Here is a 21303-nt window from a genome sequence, read left to right on the forward strand (position 1 = left end):
CCTCCAGTGATCTCCAGAATCCGATGCTTAAGGATGCCTCTAGAAGACACGTATATATATATCGCTAAGCCGGCACACACATTCATACTGTGTGTATATATATATATATATATATATATATATATATATATATATATATAATGTAGAATGTAAAATACATAATGAAAGCAGATCATAAACTAGCCTACGCTGAATTACTGGTCTAAGGCAAGTTTTGGAGGAGTTTTGGGCACTTTTCAGCTAGTCAGATTTAAAGACATTCTTAAAACAAGCCAAGCTAAAATCAAAATGTACTCAATATTTACTCAAAACTCGAAATAATATATACATACATGCACATGAATGAATTTTTCTTAACATATCATTAGATTACATAGTGTTTAATTATCTGTCCATTATTTACTCTCCTGTTTTACATATGAAAATTCCACATGGCAGCTCATGGCTTATGACATTGTGCTTTTTTGCATGGCAAGGCTGAGATGGTTTGCATATAAAAAAAGGAAATCCCACCAGGGCCTGCTTTCTTTGACACATTACTACTTTTTATATTGCCTGTAAATTTTGCAGGGCCGCTGAAACACTTTGGCCAGAAATTCTGCTGCGGCTTTGGTTTGGACTCGCAGACTGACATGCCTTTATGAGATAGATTCCTCTAATTGACAATAATTAATGGAGCTGACATCACCATAACCCAGGCTATGACAGACCTTTGTGGATGAGCCAGCACTAATAAAGTCTGAAGAGAAACAGAAGAAAGTAAGAAAAGTGATGCTCTTGGTCCTCCTTGGGGGGAAAACACAGAAAACAAGATTGGGAGAAGTGTGGGACACACCATGAAACGTAACAAGCTTTCTTTTCTTCATTCTCTCTCAGCTGTATCCTGCATCCCCCTCACAGCATGACCTTGTACATATTTGTCATACAGGAAAAGCTTGTTGCTCTCAGGTCACTTTGCATGTGTATCTCTCTGATTCATACAAATGATTCATTTTGAATATTATAAACATCCATCAACATTGTTTGGCTTCTAAGGAACCTAACAAAATTAAAACTTCCATGCAATACAATGAGATTAATGTTTAGTGAAAAAGAGCTTTTCTCAAGAAACAATCTAGTCACAGAGATAATCCGCCCTGTGGGTGTGAAGATAGACATGGGATGGATTTGGGAAGTGCACAAAGGGAACAAAAGACATTAGAGCCTCTGAGATATTCAGATATCTTTACAGATCTCAGCTGATCCTCTGTGTAAACTGTACTCTCACACACACTTTCACCTCAATTTAGTCAGGCTCTCATAAATTAGACCTACATCCCTTGTGGTTTTAGCAGATAGTTACTAAGAATGAAGTTGGACATTTAAGCAGAAAGTGAGAAATTCCAATTTTTTTTTTTTTTTTTAAATAATTTTGCAATATTTCTGGTGATACAGAAAGGGCTTGTCTAAAAGTTTGCAGCAGAGAGCACACATTCACATGTCGAAATTTGGTCTGTCCAATCCAATCATGTATATTTTGCTTTAAACTGAGAATCATCCTCCACTCTCAAGTTGCTCAAAGGTGATATGACTTTTTTCCCAGAAAAGGAGCTTTTTTTAATGCAAAGTTGCTCTTTTCCACACAACGAAAATGCAAGCAGATCACTGGCTGTTAACATGGCTGGTAAGCAAGCAAGCAAGTACTTAATTGAATGCTTGCATGAATGTGTGCATGTAGTGTACTTTTATATTTAAAAAATAAATAAAAATACTTCCATATGAAATATGCACTTTATAATGTCAAATTAAAAGTTTTACTTTAAACTACATTTTAAATCATTGTTTTTTATCTTTTATCTTGCTTTAAAGAAATACACTTATTTTGATGTGTTGGAAAATAATTATAGTGTGTAATTCAATATTATATTTAAAGTTAATAAATTTAAAGTATTTTTTAATTTAAAGCATATTTTAGATTACCTAAATGTTTGCCGGTACATTTGGCAATGCACTTTAAACATATTTCAAAGACAATATAAATAATTATTAAATTAAAGATGTACTCACTTTAAGTCTTACCTAAGTGGGTCAAAACAATTCTAAAGTTCAGCAAAATGTATTTTCATTTAATTGCAATTAACATGCAATTAAGTGAAAACATTGCATTCAGTTCCTGCACTGAATTCTTTCTGTAATACGCCTTTTAAAAAAATTATAAAGTTGACTTATTTTCTGATGTTCTTCTACCACTTTTCTTTCCTTTTGGTTTTAAAGAACTCAGTGAAACAAACTTTACTTAACTCATTTTCATATGAGACCCACTCCACTGGTCTCTGAATTTGAAAAAGAACTCAGCTCCGACAAAGAGGATCGCTTTACATACTCAATCCCTATTCAATGTCCAAACAGACATCTTAAGAATGTTTCTTATTTCTAAGGAACACGTATATGCAACAAATACTTTGAAATAGCGGTTTATATAAATGCATTACTCAAATTTGAGTAATCCTCTGGAAGCTGAAAGTCATCAAAACCAATGTCTCTTCAAGCCATATGTTAGGGATTAAGTTGTGAAAGACCTTGCTGAGAGTGAGAGTACGAGTGTTGATCAACACATAATTCATGCACTGAAGGCCTGTATTACTCTCAGTTTCAAAAATAGAGAGCTTTGCGTTTATATTGTGTTTATAGGCATCATGTTGCATTTGGCACTTTGTGTTTGCATAAATCATTGAAATGTGACCACCTCTTCTGTCTGCCTGGATTCATGGAACATATGGCACACCACACAGTTACATTTAAGTACATCTGTGACTTGACACAAATCAGTTTCATGTAGCAGTTCAGAAACCTACAACAGATGTACTGTAAGAGCTGGCAGGGAATGAAACCATTTGAAAATCCCTATGAGGAGGAACAACAGACCAGCCACCAACAGAGTGTGATAAAAAATCTCAGAGGTCTCCATTTTGACTGCACTGCTCCTTCTTTCTATGCCTTGAGGTCATATCAGTGACATATGTCTGACGGGCACTTGAGTAAAGTGCTTTTGCGTATCTGCAGCATTCATCTACACTCGTCTCTTCCTGTGGAATCTCCATGAGTTAGTGATGGTACAGATTGGAGACTTTCATTACAGGGAACCTCAGATAAGAGGAGAAATTGTGGAATGACGCAGGTGAGATACTGCGGCCGTGTGAGCTGGGAATGACAATTGTCACAATAAGGGGTTTTGTCTTGGTTCTCTCTGGACTCCATTCCCTATAAACCCCTGCTTAGGAACTCATTATTGCACCACACCTGTTTCCTATCAGTGACATTATATAGGTTGCACTCATCTACACACATAGTGGCTAAATCTGAAAACTGAAAAATGTTGCCTTCGGAGGATGCATTCCAAGGTAGGAAGGCATCAAGGCAGGTTCGAATTCAACGTTAGCTTCAATTCCTGTCTCCTGAGAAGCGTTTCAGTATGCGGGATTGCGTTCCATTCTGTGGCAGTAAAGCCAAAAAATAAAGATGGCATCTGACAGTTGCGATTGGTGGTCAGTTTGTGTGTAAATGTACATTTTTGATCAATGTTTTCCACTTTTGATGTCATTTCTACTAGCCTGTCCAAAATCAGTTTCATGAGGTGCCTTCGTGCAAAAACGCTGCCTGCAAAGTCATTGCCTGATACGGCAGTGAGGCAGCAAGTCAGCTGCCTTAGTTTTTGGATGCAGCCATTGCTGATTATTGTTTAGCCTGTACCCTGTTCCTAGTCTCCGTGTTTCCTTGCCTTGCTTTGCCTTGCCGCCTTGTTTTTTGACCTTGGACTGTTTATCAGATTACTCTTTTTCCTTCTTTGACCCATGCCTGTTTTTGACCACTCTTTATCTAATAAAAGCCTGCAGATGGATCCGAGATGATCTAACATCTCATTCTGCACATTACAACAATATAAAGATTAATATAATCATTAATGACAGAAAGAAAAAGCAAAGGTGATCCAGACATCTTGGAATAACAAATGATTTCTTTTATGCATCACAAAAGTGGAACATGCTGGGGCAGGACAGCAATTTGTCCAAAAGAGGAAAATATGCATTTGATGTTTCAAAGTAATAAAGTGAGTCTCTACTGCTGCCAAAACATAATTTGAGGGATTTCGAGGAGACAAAATGTCTTTGATATTAATCTTTTGTCGATGGGAGACTTTTCACCCGTTGAGAACTTAATCCTGTTATATAATTCACCGCACTCAGATGTAAACGGTAATAAATGTTTGTATTATCATAGAATGTATTGCCAAATTTTCCAAAGTCCAAATAAATATGGCGACCATAAAGATTTTGATTAATAAATGAAGGAAGAAAATAGTCATGAAAATACAGACGTCCTGAATCATATAAATTCACAAAACCTAAAACATCCAGAAACACCAATGCATCAAAGTCAAGATGACATTGAAACAACTTTTGTGAAAAAGAAGCATATTTAATTGTATTGCATGTACGCTGTGAAGTTCTCTTCAACTCTTAAAAGTATATCTTATTATTCTTTTGTCATATACTTTAAAGAAGTACACTTATGTGATGACTATCATACTAAAGCACATGTAAAATACACGATTATAATTCTAACTGTAGTGTGTTATTTGATATTACACTTAAAGTGAACACATGACAGCAGAATTTACAAAATGTTTCTAACACTTTTATCATATTTCAAAGACAATAGAAGTAATTATCAAATTCCATACAAAGAAGTACTTTAAGTCTCAGTGGGTCAAAAAAGAACACGCAGCTAATTGCATTTAATATAAATTTAAACTATAATACACTTTTGCAATTAACATGCAATGAAGTGTCTGAAAACATTACATTCACTATGCAAGTAAGCATATTCCTTTAAAGTACTTATTACTGAAATAATATACTTTAAAAGTAGGCTAAAGTGTGCTTTTTTCACAAGGGAAAACACATATTACACGCAGAGCAATTTATGGTTCGAAAAAACAACAATCTCATATTGATTTCTCATCCAATCACATAAGTGCTGATTTGACAAGCATGCCCAGAGTCCTTGAGGGCAGAGCTGTCAAAGGTACTGTAGTGAGCTGTAGATGTATGACAGATGTTCTGTGAACTCCCACTGTTACATATCTGCTTTATATGCATGATGTGAGGAAAGATCAATGAGAGGGAGCCAGCTAAGAGAAACGCTCCTGGATATGTCTACAATCAGCTCCATGAGACCAATGATTTACTGACTGGCACCCATAGTAATATATGATCCACATCAGATTCCTTTCAGCACTGCAGCCTGTGATCTCTCACTGCCTTCTTATGTAACTCCCTCATGTATGCTCCTATCAGATTCAATCACAAATAAAACACGGTGACACCCTTAAGAATAGGGAACACTTATTCAATATTAACTACAACTTTTCCCCTCAATAAATTCCTAATTTGCTGCTCATTAATAGTTAGTAAGGTAGTTGTTAAGTTTAGGTATTGGGTAGGACTGGGTATGTAGAATAAGGTCATGTAGAATAAGGCATTAATATGTGCTTAATAAGTACTAATAAATGGCTAATATTCTAGTAATATGCATGCTAATAAGCAACTAGTTAAGAGACCCTAAAATAAATTGTTACCTAAAACACCTTATTTGTGTCATCGTATATTTCAAAGCTGCTTGGAATACTTGATTCTGATTGGTCAGTCAAGACATTGTGCAGTCAAATACAGTATTGTAAATTGTGTTGCAAATTTTATTGACAAAATGAATTAATTAATCAATTAATTAATAACATATTTCCTTCATTTATTTAGTAAGCAGCTTTTGATAATTATACAAAGGAGACCAGCTTACTGTGCTTTATCCCTTAATTATTTTAATAATAGGCTATGATGTAATCTATTTTTTTTTAAAGAACCATCAATGTTCTTCCTAATTCCTGGGTAAGTTCCCACACAGATTTTCTCACGATCATTCGTCAAGTGTCTGAGAAGAAAAAATGTCACAGCTATTGAGGGGTCATCTTTAGGATGAAGGGTGTTTGTGTGTTGGGGTGTAAAAGGAGGTGGTCTGGATTGTGCTGAGGAAAACTCAAGGTGTTGATTTGATGAGAATATTGTAAACACCTGAAATTGCTCAATTAAACATCTTTAATTTCATTAGTTTTATTTTCCAACAGTTTAAGCACCCAAGGCTCAAAGATGCGCAATTATAAATTACTTAATGCAGGGGGGAAAAAACAGTCACGGCTTCTCACTGTAACTGCACTGACCTCATAAAAAACACTTAATACCCCTTAAAGAAGAAAACATTCAATTCTTAAGGAAGAGGAGGACTAGACTTCCTGTAATGAAGCACAGCTCATTCTTAATGTGGAAAATGCCTGCTGTAACAACACAACAGATTTTTCCACCTCAGTTTGGGTCCGGATTGCTGTGTTCGAGGGAGGAGTTCTTAGTGTGGTGTTTATTTTGATGATTACCAGTGTGGCGATGCCTGAAAACATTAACGTGCAGGATAAATTTTTTTAATGAGCCGGTAAATCTGGAACACTTCCAGACTCACACTTCCAGTGCTCCGTTTCTCCTCGTCTGTCTGCCCACTTCCTACAGCTTTTACATTCTTTTTCTTTTTTCTGTCCTTCTCAGTGAGCTCGCCTCCTTTTATTAAAAGGCACATATTCTTTTTCTTTTTCGTCGTCCTTCCCTTTTCTTCTCCCTGCTTTTGTGAAGTTTGCATTCCACACCTCCTCAGCAGACGGCAAACAAAAGAGTAGAAAGCACCACTCTTGACCTGCAGCAAACATTCTTGTGAATGTGTCTCTAACTCGCCTCCAGCTGCCCAGAGAGAAAGAGCCTGCAGTCTTGTGTGCTTTACAGTGAACACATAAGAACTACTTCTCACTCTAAGAACAATTTCACATCTGACTTAATTAATAAATCTTAATTAGACTTAATTAATCATCTAGAAAACCAGCTGTGCATAGTAAACATTTTAATGCTATAGTAACCATTTCATTCATGGTATGCATATAGAGATAATATTAAAATCATTCAAAGTGACACCACCGACAAAATCCAAATAACAAAAAGTGTTTTTTTTTTTTTCTTTAGTCATTTCTTATCTCATCAAGGGCAACAAGTGAGCCAAAGGGGGATGCCATTTTGCTGGTCTATGGGAACCCATCTTCACAGACAGGAAAACAGAAAGCCACTGAACTCAACTTGGGTCAGTCATAGGTAGTAGACGAAGGGTCAAAGGTCATATCCAGATAAGATAACAGTCAAACAAAGTAAAAAAATAATGCATTCTAAATGTAAATTCTGCATTAAGCTGACGTGGACCCACAGTGAGAAAGAAGTATGCACATGAATGCAGCCAGAAAGATAGAGTGTGGTTGTAAGACGACAGCAAGCGGAGGCCTGTACTGCTGCTTATTTATTCAACACGCACTCTCCTTCTCTATTTATCCCTCTCTAAACCTGTGTAAGATGCCAGAGTGATAGCTTAGAGGCAAAAAGTCCCTCCCCGGCACTCAGCATCATCCATTTACTCCTTTTACCTAACACACACACACACACACACCTGTCTACTTTCTCCTAAAGCAGAGGAAAGCACAACATGAAGCCTCATACATAGCCATCCTCAGACATAGCCAATTCAGATGTAACTGGTTAAATCTGAACAAGGAGAATTTAAAAGCTAAATTCAACAAAAGATTTATCACCTTGTAATTTTTTTCTGCACGCGTTAATAAAACTTATGTTGATGGGCTGTATCAACCTCTAAATTCAGCTGTATTGCATTTCCTTCAGTTGGATAAACTATAAATGAGGAACAAACTTCTCTACTTCATATATGATATTATTATTATTATTCCTTCCCAATGAATTTTAGAATATAAAGAGACCAAAATGTGCCCTAAACATTTGTCAAGCCATGCTTATTTCAGTATAATGTATATACATGTGAAAAATTGTGTAGAAATTAATGTCATTTAGAAATTGCTAGCAAATTACAAAGAACACGTTTAACACATTGTATTAAACTTGAAATTTGAAGCAGAAAGACTGAATTAGTAATTTCTTATAAAACATACAGAGCAATCTGTTTTATTTACATGTTCAAAAAATCATTTTTACAGGGTACAATAATAATGTTTATTAATATTTTGAATTAGCTTTTATTTTTATAGTTTAAGCTTTCGTTTTAATTTTAGTATTTTTGTTATGTGCTTTTTTGTCATTCTTTTTCTTTTAATATTTCTATATAGCTTTAATACATTTTCATTTCTGTTTTAATCGTTTAAGCTCTTCAACATAAATCTATTTATTTCTTATTTTCATTTAATTTTTCTTCAAATTTTTCATCTAATATTTATATTTTATATAAGCTTCATTTCAATTACAAAAACAATGTTTAAAAGTTTTAGTCAACAACAGCAAGACTGTCGTCGACTGCCTAAACAAGGTCACAGTAATTCACTATTAGCATATTTCTGTTTACATGTGAAAGTAGTTTTTATATGGTGTGGTCTAAAATATTAATTCTAATTTATTTCTCCTTTCTCTCAATCCTCCATTCTCAATTTTGTCATGAACTTGTGGGTTTTGTGGCTGTAAGGCTAAACTGGTGTCCAGTGTGTAACTCTGTCAGTATGTAGGATGAGGGCTAGAGCAGGCCAGGAATCCATGCTGGGAAAACTATGCAGAAACTTTAAAAGGCCTGACAGAAATCAATAACTACCAACAGTGAAGCCTGTGGCATATCACATCGTTCTGTAAACAAACCGAGCCTCCAGAGAGCAGATATGCAAAGCATCAAACTCAGTCCTCCCCATCAACCCAAGCTAATCTGTAATGCTAAGTGTCATAGCAGAAAACTGCAGAGTGGTTTAAACTTTAAAACTTTAAAATATAAAGCTTTGTTTGTTAGTCTTATTTCTTCAGTTACAAACCTGCGTTAATGCTTGCAGCTGTGGTCACAACACAGTCAACGTGTCCAAACATGTGTGACCTCTGCATTAGCGCTTTTCATTCTTATTATCCGCATTTTGACACCTCTCAGTGATGTCCAAATTGGGACTTACCTGACATCTAACCCCCGTGCCAAAGAATCGCTTTGAACAGTTTTCAGAAAAAGACATTTTCACTATACTTGTGACATGTAATCAGGTCAAATTCTGCTGGGCTTCCAGCCCTGTTTCTGAATGATAACACAACCTTTGTGAAAAAGAAAGACACTTTAGCATACAAATAAACTAAAATATACTTTAATGTCATTTCTTCTGAAACTTGTACATGATGTGCTTAAATGACCTGGATCAATATGTTTAGTTTATCTTGGAATAACATTTGTGTCAAAGTCCTAATCCTAACTTTTAACATCCCTACAAATTCAGAAGAATGTATTCAAAGCCCCAGACTGTTGGACCTACATGCTATCACTGATAATAGTAGAAAGTCTATAGGTACCATTTATACACTTTTGAGGCTAATTTCATGCCTATGCTTCAAGTGCTCTTCTGCTTAATTTTCCCAACTACATCCCAACCTATGATTATAAGAAAACCTGCAAAAAAAAAAAAAAAAAAAAAGCAGATTAAGGAGATGATCATAGATTAGAGGAAACATCAGCGAGGAGACATATCTATGTGACTGCACTACTGGTCATCACATGGGTAAATCTGTCTGATTCTCCTAAAACTTGTTAAATGGGTTGGAATGACAACATGTCATAGTCACAGACGATATCTTCAAGAGCATTGTGATTTAACAACCTGGTATGAGAGCTGCTGTGCCCTGAAGCGCTGTGGTAAACAATGCAATCAAGTCAGCAGAGGTCCTTACTGTCTATGAGCTGCCGAAACATCTTTAGTTTGCCGACACAGACTTTAGTAAGATGTCTTAAGCTGAACAGACCTCTTCCTAAAGACCCTAGTAACAGACTGATTTCACTCACACGATCTTTTAAATGGTATTACAATATTCAATTAAGGACCAATAGATTTAAAAAGCTGCCTCTATGTGGAGGTAATGAGCCTACTAAATAGCTGCAGTTACCCATCCCTGATATGCATAAACACTGACACATACTTTTACCTGCGCTGTTAGTGTTTTGGACATAAAAGATATATCATTTTATGAGACTTGTCTATTACCTTTCTATATGACTCTGGTCCAGTGAATGAAAAATCTTAAGCCACAGTCTTAAGTCTTTGTGACCACAGTTTTATAGAGACTTGGGGTGGGCGCTTTTGACTTTAGCCAAAAAGCAAACCTCTACAGTAACTCTAACTCTACAGAGCCCCCTAGCAACCACCATGTCCTTGTAACCATCCACAATATCTTCACAACAGCATAGAAAACCCCTGGCACACACCCAGAGCACCTCTGCATCACTGTGGCAAGTTTTACAGAGGCAAGGATGATTCACATTTTCTTTCTTCTCTAGAAGTCGAGTTTCACTGTACATTTATTAATAATTAAGTTGTCATGGACACTATACTGTTGGCTTACATACTTTTAATTTACGTTATGCCTTCACTTATTTTTGTCTAATTTTCAAGTGTCTTTTATGAATCAATTTTTATTTTGCCATTAAATTATGAAAATGTGAATTATATATTTAAAACGACGATCACACACACACACACACATAAAAAAACTGTAAACTTGTTATTACTTGCACTATTGTCTGTTCATCCAGAAAACTGAATCCATTTGCACACTGAAATATTTTCTGTGCACTTTCTACTGTTCATTGCACTAGTGTAAATGATGTTCATATGTTCATAGTTTCTGCTTATAGTGTACATACACTTATACATAATCCATCTGTATAGTATGTTCATAGTAGACCTATCTGTATATCATGCTGATAGTATTTAAAATCTGTAAATTATATCCATAATACTGCCTTATTTGTATATTTATTGTACATTTTTAACATATTGTAGACACTGTATATTCTGTACTTACTGCTTATTGCACTTCTGGTTAGATGCTAACTGCATTTCGTTGCCTTGTACCTTACATGTGCAATGACAATAAAGTTGAATCTAATCTAATCTAATATGTGTGTGTTTGTGTGTGTGTGTGTGTGTGTATATATATATATCCTCAAACATTTTCTAGTTGTCTTTAAAAAAAACATCATCGTCATGTTTAATTGAAGTTGCACGTGTTGTATTACGTTTTACCAGCAGGTGGCAGTACAGACCAATGTAATTAATGAGAAGCTTTACTCATATGAGTGTAGAAAATGCTTATAGTCATCATATTCACTCTTAGATCATTTTAAAAATAAAATGAATATTTTACTTTATAGTCTATAATAAAATATAATTTCCTGTTAATATGTTTGGTGTACAATCGCTGCAGCATTTTAAAATCACGTTCACTCACTACCCTAAACTAACAGACCAGAAGGCGTGAAACTGAGATGTAATTAACAATCAATATTAATTTAGCCTAATTCAAAAGGTTTCATTTAAAATGTTTGCTGTTTTACTTATTTTCTCGCCTTAGACCCCCGCCCCCTCCCCAAATACACACACCTCTTTCCCCTTCGCACCCACAGCTCGCAATGCATCTGACTGCGTTAATCTGTTTGTTTTTCAAAGCGGTACAGTAATCTATCTAATCGATTCTGTCTGCCATGTGACCGCATAACCCGCTCACATGAGCGCCGAGTTGCATGATCCGCTTTAAGTTATTTAAAGTCCGCTGCTACAGCTCGCAGCTGAGACAGGAGTTGCCATGGCGAGCGGCGGCGAGCAGAAAGTGGTGCTGATCACCGGCTGCTCCTCTGGGATCGGACTGCGGATCGCCGTGCTGCTGGCCAGAGACGAACAGAAGCGTTACCATGGTAAACGCGCTCATTTGCGTTCTAATTCCTTCAGCGCTCAAACGTCTATAGAACGTTCCATTTTTGCTTAGAATATTTTAGAACGTTCGAAATTGTAGATTCTAGAAGTTCACACATTTTTACAGTGGGTATTAATCGATAGCATAAAAGTCTTATTTTGTAACGCAACTGTTAGACATTTTCATTACATAATAACACGCTGTATATTTGAGAATTCATTTGTTTCCTCATCCCAACCGCAATATTATACATTCACTTTTCTCTAGTGGAACCCAAAGGCTCTTTATTATCATGTGAAAGCGCAGTTTCCAGGGTACGGCTCCGCAAGGATACCGCTCGCCAGGCGGAGGTCATAAAGAGACTGCCAGTTCTCTTTCAAGTGACTTCTCCAGTACAAAGCTCCCTTTATGGCTGTGAATTGTAGACCGCTGCCCTGGTTTAGTGCCGTGTCTAATGCGCCCTTAGTTCACACACTGGAATGAGTGTTGGGAGAGGGACAAAGTTTGAGACCTGTACAAGTGAGGGCACTAAAGCGAGGGTCGTCTGAAGACTTCATCTGCACTCTGAGCAGGGCAAAACCATTGGACGTTTGTTGTCTCCTACTCGGCTACATCCAGAGACTCATTAATGTCAGTCAAATATAATGCGTTTGGTTTACACCAGGGGTCTTCAAACTTTTTCAGGCCCTTGGTGGACTGAGAGATATGTCTGACATGTATAAAGTTAGTATGATGATTACCGTACACTTATTGATGTACTTCTGCATTACACTTTAATTTAAGCTAATGTGTTTTAACATGTACAGGACAATGAAACAAGCTTCTTTAGCCATATCATATTGTAATTTTAACACTAAGTATGGTGGACCCCCTGAGGTACCGCTACAGACCCCCTATTAAAGTCCCCTTATTTTACTACACGAAAATTATGTTTTTAAGAAAGTTAAAATGAAACACTATCAGAATAGGAACTTTTCTGTCCACACGTTTCTTTCATTCTTTTCCATCTTTTAAATTAATTCTGTTTGAACTTTGTTCTTATTCGAAAAGTATTGCTACAGTGGATTTCCATTCAGAAAAACTCATGAGATTAAACATTTCATTGGTTCTGGTTATAATGAGGAGCAGTGATATATGCCAACTTCAAAGAAGACAAAAAAAAATCCAATTACAAGACAGAGCGGCTCATTCAAGAATGTTTAATCTGCCTCAAGTCTTACTCTGAAACAACAGCTTTAACAACGAGGCGGTTGTTCTCGCAAACACATTTAAGTTGTGGCCTAGTTTGGCCACACAGGCTTTGTGTGTCGTGAGAATTAATTTCGTCTCTCATCAAGTACAGATTATGCTTTATCTATACAAGTGCAATCAGGAAGACAGAAATGCAGATTTCCTAGCAGCTGCATTTCCATCATCACCATACAGATGCATAACAGTCTCCTCATGCTTACTGGCACTTGTCAACAGCAGCTGGGCTGTGACTGATCATGGATGCTGTCTGTTGACAGACGAATGAATGATGCTTCAACACTTTGATCCGCTACAGACGGAGGCTTCTCAGCCTTATCTGTAAAATCAGAGATGATTTAATCAGCAAATCAAACATCAATATACTCAGACAGATGCTGTTAAAGTAATGCCTGACAGCGTCAAAGCAGCAAAGCAAGCCTATGATGTAAATGTTGAAGTTCAAGTTGAATGATGTCTTTATTTATTTAGTAGAAACTTTTAGAATAGAAACTTAATAGAAACTTATCCAAAGTGACTTACAAATGAAGAACACAACAAAGCGATTTATGCTAAGGAAGCAGTAACATGACAAGTGCTGTAATACAAAGTTACACACTAGAGAGATATAAAGTATACATTATAAATACTAAAGAATTACAGATGAATGATGTTCAGCAAGCTTATTAGTACATCTGGGATGGGCATTTGATTTAGGTCAGTGTGTTCAAAGTGCAAAGTGCATCAAAATGTTAATCTCTTCATCTTATCTTTCAGCCATAGTTTAAATAAGCAACACTTACCTCTGATTAGACGGAGTGCTTTGTTTAGGTCAGCATATATGTCAGCACTAAAAAAAGACAAAAGGGATCAAATTAAATCAAACTGCAATCTCCTGCGGTGATTTTAAGACAAAGCGTCTAAGAGTCAACTCAAATCACCTTTATTTACACTGAACAAAATTACAAACGCAACACTTTTGTTTTTTCCCCCATTTTTCAGGAGCTGAACTCAAAGATCTAAGACTTTTTCTATGTACACAAAAGACCTATTTCTCTCAAATATTGTTCACAAATCTGTCTAAATCTGTGTTAGTGAGCACTTCTCCTTTGCCGAGATAATCCATCCACTTCACAGTTGTGGCATATCAAGATGCTGATTAGACAGCATGATTATTGCACAGGTGTGCCTTAGGCTGGCCGCAATAAAAGACCACTCTAAAATGTGCAGTTTTACTGTATTGGGGGGTCCGGGGTGGGGGGGGGTCCGAAAACCAGTAAGTATCTGGTGTGACCACCATTTGCCTCACGCAGTGCAACACATCTCCTTCACATAGAGTTGATCAGGTTGTTGATTGTGGCCTGTGGAATGTTGGTCCACTCCTCTTCAATGGATGTGTGAAGTTGCTGGATATTGGCAGTAACTGGAACACGCTGTCGTATACGCCAATCCAGAGTATCCCAAACATGCTCAATGGGTGACATGTCCGGTGAGTATGCTGGCGATGCAAGAACTGGGATGTTTTTCAGCTTCCAGGAATTGTGTTCAGATCCTTGCAACATGGGGCCATGCATTTGCATGCTGCAACATGAGGTATTGGTCGTGGAAGAATGGCACAACAATGGGCCTCAGGATCTCGTCACGGTATCTGTGCATTCAAAATGCCATCAATAAAATGCACCTGTGTTCCTTGTCCATAACATACGCCTGCCCATACCATAACCCCACCGCCACCATGGGCCACTCGATCCGCGACAATGACATCAGCAAACCGCTCACCCACACAATGCCATACACGCTGTCTGCCATCTGCCCTGTACAGTGAAAACCGGGATTCATCCGTTAAGAGAACACCTCTCAAAAGTGCCAGATGCCATCGAATGTGAGCATTTGCCCACTCAAGCTGGTTACGACGACAAACTGCAGTCACGGTTTCTGACAGTTTGTGCAGAAATTCTTTGGTTATGCAAAAGTCGAGGGGGAAGTCGTGGCCTGATGGTTAGAGTGTTGGACTTGGAATCCAAGGGTTGTGAGTTCAAGTCTCGGCCGGCCGGAATTGTAGGTGGGGGCAGTGAATGTACAGTGCTCTTCACCTTCAATACTTGAGCAAGGCACTGAACCCCCAACTGCTCCCCGGGCGCCGCAGCATAAATGGCTGCCCTCTGCTCTGGGTGTGTGTTCACGGTGTGTGTGTGTTCACTGCTGTGTGTGTGCACTTTGGATGGGTTAAAAGCAGAGCACGTATTCCGAGTATGGGTCACCATACTTGGCTGTATGTCACGTCACTTTCAAAGCGATTGTTGCAGCAGATGTCTGGGTGGCTGGTCTCAGACGATCTTGGAGGTGAAGATGCTGGATGTGGAGGTCCTGGGCTGGTGTGGTTACACGTGGTCTGCGGTTGTGAGGCTGGTTGGATGTACTGCCAAATTCTCTGAAACGCCTTTGGAGACGGCTTATGGTAGAGAAATGAACATTCAATTCATGGGCAAAACCTCAAAGCTTGCGACATCTGTGGCATTGTGCTGTGTGATAAAACTGCACATTTTAGAGTGGCCTTTTATTGTGGCCAGCCTAAGGCACACCTGTGCAATAATCATGCTGTCTAATCAGCATCTTGATATCCCACACCTGTGAGGTGGATGGATTATCTCGGCAAAGGAGAAGTGCTCACTAACACAGATTTAGACAGATTGGTGAACAATATTTGAGAGAAACAGGCCTTTTGTGTACATAGAAAAAGTCTTAGATCTTTGAGTTCAGCTCTTGAAAAATGGGGGCAAAAACAAAAGTGTTGCATTTATAATTTTGTTCAGTGTATATTGAACCTTAAAAAAATACAGGTTGTTTTTAAGAGGCTTCAGGGTAATAAACAGAATCGATGATGCAAATCTGAGACAAATTCAAATTCTGCTGTAAAGCAGCTCCAAAATGACAATAGAGCCAATATTCACCTCTAAATAAAACTTCTGTAGATATTAGTATTTCATTTTTATGTATTTACTCTTGGTTTGTTGATGACAAAATGTTTCTCTGTCACTTGTCTTGGTTATTGCCACTATGAGAGACCTGAGAAAGAAGCACCAGCTGGTGGAAGCAGCGGGTGACACGTATGGAAAGACCTTGACACTGCTGTCTTTGGATGTGTGCAGTGATGACTCTGTCAGGAAATGTATTGACAGTGTAAAGGACCGCCACATCGACATTCTCAGTGAGTGCAGCATGCCTTTGACCTCATATAGGCTTTGTTCACACTGCAGGGGAAATCAGATTTTTTTATTTAGGCTGTTCAAAATTATAGAATGGGCTTCTATATACAAAAAAAAAAACTGAGAAAAAAAAACACTGGTTGCAAACTTGCGTAATTTCACCTTGAAATAGTTTAGCAAAGAATGTTTTGCCATTGATTATGTTTAATTATAATTTGTTATCATTCATTACAATCAATAAAATACACTGAGACTGCAGGTACAGTTAAAGGGATAGTTCACTAAAAAAATTAAAATTCTGTCATCATTTACTCACCCTCAAGTTGTTCCAAACCTGTACGAATTTCTTTCTTCTGCTGAACACAAAAGAAGATATTTTAAAGAATGTTGGAAATCAAACAATTGTTGGTCACCACTGACTGCCATAGTATGAAAAAAAAATACTATGGTAGTCAATGGGGACCAGAAACTGATCTTCAAAAGATCTTCTTTTACGTTCAGCAGAACAAAAAAGAAATTTGCACAGGTTTGGAACAACTTGAAGGTGAGTACATTTTTAGGTGAACTATCCCTGTAAGAGAGCATTGTGGAGTCACAAAAAGAGCAGTGACTCATAGAATTGTGTAAGTTAACTTTCCTGGGTTTGCTTAAAACAGGCGCATTTGAAATGCTCTGTGGTCTTTTACTAAACTTGCCCATCAAGATTGCCCAGATTTAGGATACTTTTAAAAAGAGTACTTATTACAGGAAACATATAGATGATATTGAGTAACAGTTAAATTACTAATCAAGTACTTTACATGTGCTTTAAAATGTCAACACATCACATTTTAATTTACTTTTTTAAGCACAACAAAACATTATTAAAACAATGATTTGAAATATACCTTAAATACTTGAAATGATTAGAAATTTTAAGTGTACATAACTGGTAAACATTAATGAAAGTGCACTCTTTAATTGTACTTCATTTTATTAATATTATGTTATCTGCAAGTACAGTTTTTAATATATTAAAGATATATGATATAAGTACACTTCTTTTTCACAGGGGTTCACTATCAATTCTATTTTTTGTGTGTTTCACAATACATATCATGTCAAAGCAGCTCCACATAAAATAAATGTCTCTACATTACAAATAAGAGAGATCTGTTATCAGAGGTGACTTTGTCAAAGTAATGTCCTTATGACATAAATGTACAGTTCTAAGATTATACAAATCATGAGGTTAGCTAACAATGAACACATTAAAGCAGTGATTACTTGATGTGATTACAATGGTCACATAATGACCACCTGTTGTTTTTGTTCTTGACGAAACACCTATTGTATTAACCCATCACATGATGAATAAAAAAGACACACAAATCCAATCAAATCCTATTTGACTGTTCAGACTCGAACGCATTAACAAAAAACTTTAATAGGATTTCAAATGAGTCGATATTCGAAGACTTGCATTGGGCTTATACAAATTGGATTTTAGCCTGTTCAGACTACAAAAAAGGAATTGAGTTGGATAGACCAAATTAAAAAAGGGGGAGGGTAACTAGTTGGAAAGACCAAATAAAATGTTTTTTTTTTCTGCCTTTGGACACATTTCAGCAGAGGTACAAAGTATTCAGTGTAACAGTGTAACATAATTTGATACATTGATAATATGTATCAAACTTAATTTGATAAATTGATATTTTTGATAAAATACTACTACAAATGAACAGAGACAAGAGATTCTTGATAGAAACTAGAAAGAGTGTGTGCTGACTTATATAAACTGAATGATATGTGGTCACCAAAAATCAATACTAGCCTAGTGCCTCAGGGAACAGGCAAGACCATAACCACCCATGTTTCCTCTCTGATTTACAGTTAATAATGCAGGCGTGGGTTTGCTGGGCCCTGTGGAGAGCATCAGCATGGATGAGATGAAGAGAGTGTTTGAGACCAATTTCTTCGGAACTGTGCGCATGATAAAAGAGGTCATGCCAGACATGAAGAGGAGGCAATCCGGCCACATTATCGTCATGAGCAGCGTAATGGGCCTGCAGGGTAGGACGGACACACCAGGCTTTAGAGGGCTGACTGAAACTTTCTGTGTCACACAGCTGAATGCTTGACAGTCCGAGGGACAATAGAGCCATTCAGAGTCATGCACTTAGCCGAAGAGCAGTATGACACCCAGATATGGCACACATGGTTTGGGCCACTTTGGGAGGGCAGCAGAACAATGACATTATCACTGAATATGTCTCTGTTGAACTTATCCGCAGGTGTGGTATTCAATGATGTCTACACGGCCTCTAAGTTCGCCATAGAGGGCTTCTGTGAGAGTATGGCTGTGCAGCTGCTGAAGTTTAATGTGAAGTAAGTGATCTGAAGTCTTATGACGGGGGGCCTATGCATGAAAAAGAACAAGGTTTAAAACCATAACAATGAACATATCAATGAAATGTCAAATTGCTCTGATCTGTGATGATAAATGTTTTTTGTTTTTGTTTTTTTCCAGCAAATTACAAAATATTGTATAACTATCCTCATGTCATTTAGATACACTTACAACACTGGTTTAATGCCATGTGCCATTGAAAATAATCTCATAATCCTTAAAAATCAAAGATGTACTAAAATCTTATTTTTTATCCCTCAGTAACTATTGTTTTTATTTAAGAACATACAGTTCTTGAAACTTCTGGAATCACCCACACATGGCATGCAGGAAAAAAATATAGTAGGCTAAATTGTGTGCATGATTTACTAATTCATTCCCTCGATTTATAAACTGTGTGCACGATTTACTAATTCATTCCCTTGATTTATAAATTGTGCGCACAATTTACTAATTCATTCCCTTGATGAATGTGCACGTTTTAGTACATCGAGGGAACAAATTAGTAAATCGTGTAAATGATTGATTTATTTTTTCTTGCATGTCATGTGCTAGGCTCCGTAGTTTTGCTATAATACAGAAGAAATACTGGAAATATTTCTCAACTGAAAAAAAAAAATATTTTTCAATAAATGCCTTCAAATATTGTTTTTAGAGAAAAGGTGACTTTATTCTTAAACTTATGACTTAATTCTCATTAAAATGCCTATTATGATATTAATTTTCAAGATTAATTGAATGATTTATTTATAAACCTGTTGTGCTCATCAGACTTGGTGTAAAAAGGCTTTTTATAATCCATCTTATTGGCATTAAAGAGTGCTATAGTGCTAATGTAGCGTTTCCTCTGTTCTGCTAGACTATCTCTGATTGAGCCAGGCCCAGTGCATACAGAGTTTGAAACAAAGATGATGGAAGAGGTGGCCAAGATGGAATATCCTGGAGCAGATGCAGACACCGTCAGATACTTCAAGGATGTGTACATACAATCATCCATTGATATCTTTGAGGCATTGGGACAAACCCCTGAGGACATTGCTAAAGTATGTGTCACTGTTTGTCTGCAAACATATGAATGCTATAAATTCATTGCATTACAAATTGCAAGCTCTAATTTGTCTTCACTAACCTTTAAACCTCCACGGATTTTCGTTTATACACTAAACTTGTCACTATTATTCTTCTGTTCTTAATTACCCACAATCCAGTGCACCAAGAAAGTGATTGAATCCAGCCGACCCCGATTCCGGAATCTGACCAACAGCCTCTACACGCCCATTGTGGCCATGAAATATGCAGACGAGACCGGAGGACTCTCAGTGCACACTTTTTACAACCTGCTCTTTAACTTCGGCTCGCTTATGCACATTACCATGAGCATCCTCAAATGCCTGACATGCAGCTGCCTGCGCAGACGCACCATTTCTCCTGACTGAAGAGGGCAGCAGTGAGACGCACACAGTCCCAATTCCCTCAGTTTACAGCAGAACAGGGGCCCGTTCTTCGTAGGTCGCTTATTACATCCGAGATGAAATGTCACATCCAAGATGATATCATCGCGCTAATCAGGATCAAGCTGATTCGGTTCTTCAAACGCACCTGTTGTTGATGATTGGTATGGCTGGATTGACTTATGGTTTAAAAGGGGTTATGTATCGATACTCGAAACCACGATCGGCAATGCAGCGATTGGCTGGTGGCAAGACAGCAACGTAATGACATCATATAATTAAAAAACACCTGACGAAAAACTTGACAAATTTCTGGACTTTTATAAGGAAACAGCCAAGCGAACAAAACTACATAAATGTTATAATTATTAAGCTTACGGACCTGTTGCTATGACAGTGACTCCGGGATGAGCTTCGAAAGAACCAAACAATATAAGATCATGCCGAATCATCAACAATCAAATCCAGCTAACTGAGTTAGCGACGTATGAAGAACGGGACCCAGGACACAACTCAGTGCAACAAACTGGAGAATACAAACACACATGAATAATTTGGAATTTTTTTTTAACAAACAACACGTAAATGTTTTATTATAATGCCAACACCTCTATTCACCTAATCAAGTGAGTTTAAGTTATTACCATGATGGTGAATTTTGAAGCATTTTGCATTTACAAAAAAGAAAAACTGGTATATGAAATCAATCCGTACACCATAACAGACCATTCCAAAAGCTAATTGTGGTGCTTATGATGGTCATAATTCAACTGAAAAAGAATCACATAGCTGCCTTTATTTATACTAATGATTTACAAGTAAATGTCTGTTTAACTCTTACACATCTTCTGAAAGAGTACTGAATGTCTGGATCAAAACATGGCTGGCAGAGACTCGTCTGGGAGTAGTCAAGTATGAAACTCTTAGGGTAGAGGACTGACGCATTGCTGTTGCCCAAATCTTTTTTGAAAACTGACAACCGAGGAGTCATAATATAAAAAAAAACTGAGGACTGAGGACTGTGAAGTTAAGGTATTGTAAATATAGTACATTTAGGTACTACGAGGAACTTGTCAGAACATCATATGGGCTTGAAGTGGAAGGAGGTAAATGATGAACTTAGGATGCAAGCAAGTCAAGAGATTTCACTTGTAGGGTGATAATATTAACAATACTAAAGT

General features: G+C 37.2%; 1 protein-coding gene across 1 annotated transcript; it reads left to right on the plus strand.

The window, feature by feature from the left end:
• The first annotated feature begins 11558 nt into the window (after positions 1–11558).
• Positions 11559–21015, plus strand: LOC122136318 (retinol dehydrogenase 8-like). Its single transcript, XM_042719178.1, has 6 exons — positions 11559–11850; positions 16123–16284; positions 18155–18334; positions 18556–18649; positions 19531–19714; positions 19880–21015. Exons 1-6 carry the CDS (start codon positions 11742–11744, stop codon positions 20105–20107), a joined length of 957 nt encoding a protein of 318 aa, XP_042575112.1. The 5' UTR covers positions 11559–11741; the 3' UTR covers positions 20108–21015.
• The last annotated feature ends 288 nt before the right edge of the window (positions 21016–21303 follow it).

Source organism: Cyprinus carpio, chromosome A3, assembly GCF_018340385.1.
Source record: "Cyprinus carpio isolate SPL01 chromosome A3, ASM1834038v1, whole genome shotgun sequence".
Classification (NCBI taxonomy): domain Eukaryota; kingdom Metazoa; phylum Chordata; class Actinopteri; order Cypriniformes; family Cyprinidae; genus Cyprinus; species Cyprinus carpio.

What these genes read in the sequence shown, in the direction of transcription:
- LOC122136318 (XM_042719178.1), top strand. Translation starts at nt 11,742, where the DNA reads ATGGCGAGCGGCGGCGAGCAGAAAGTGGTGCTGATCACCGGCTGCTCC. An exon ending in CGAACAGAAGCGTTACCATG is followed by an intron (nt 11,851 to 16,122) that starts GTAAACGCGCTC and finishes CACTTGTCTTGG; the next exon opens with TTATTGCCACTATGAGAGAC. An exon ending in CAGCGTAATGGGCCTGCAGG is followed by an intron (nt 18,335 to 18,555) that starts GTAGGACGGACA and finishes ACTTATCCGCAG; the next exon opens with GTGTGGTATTCAATGATGTC.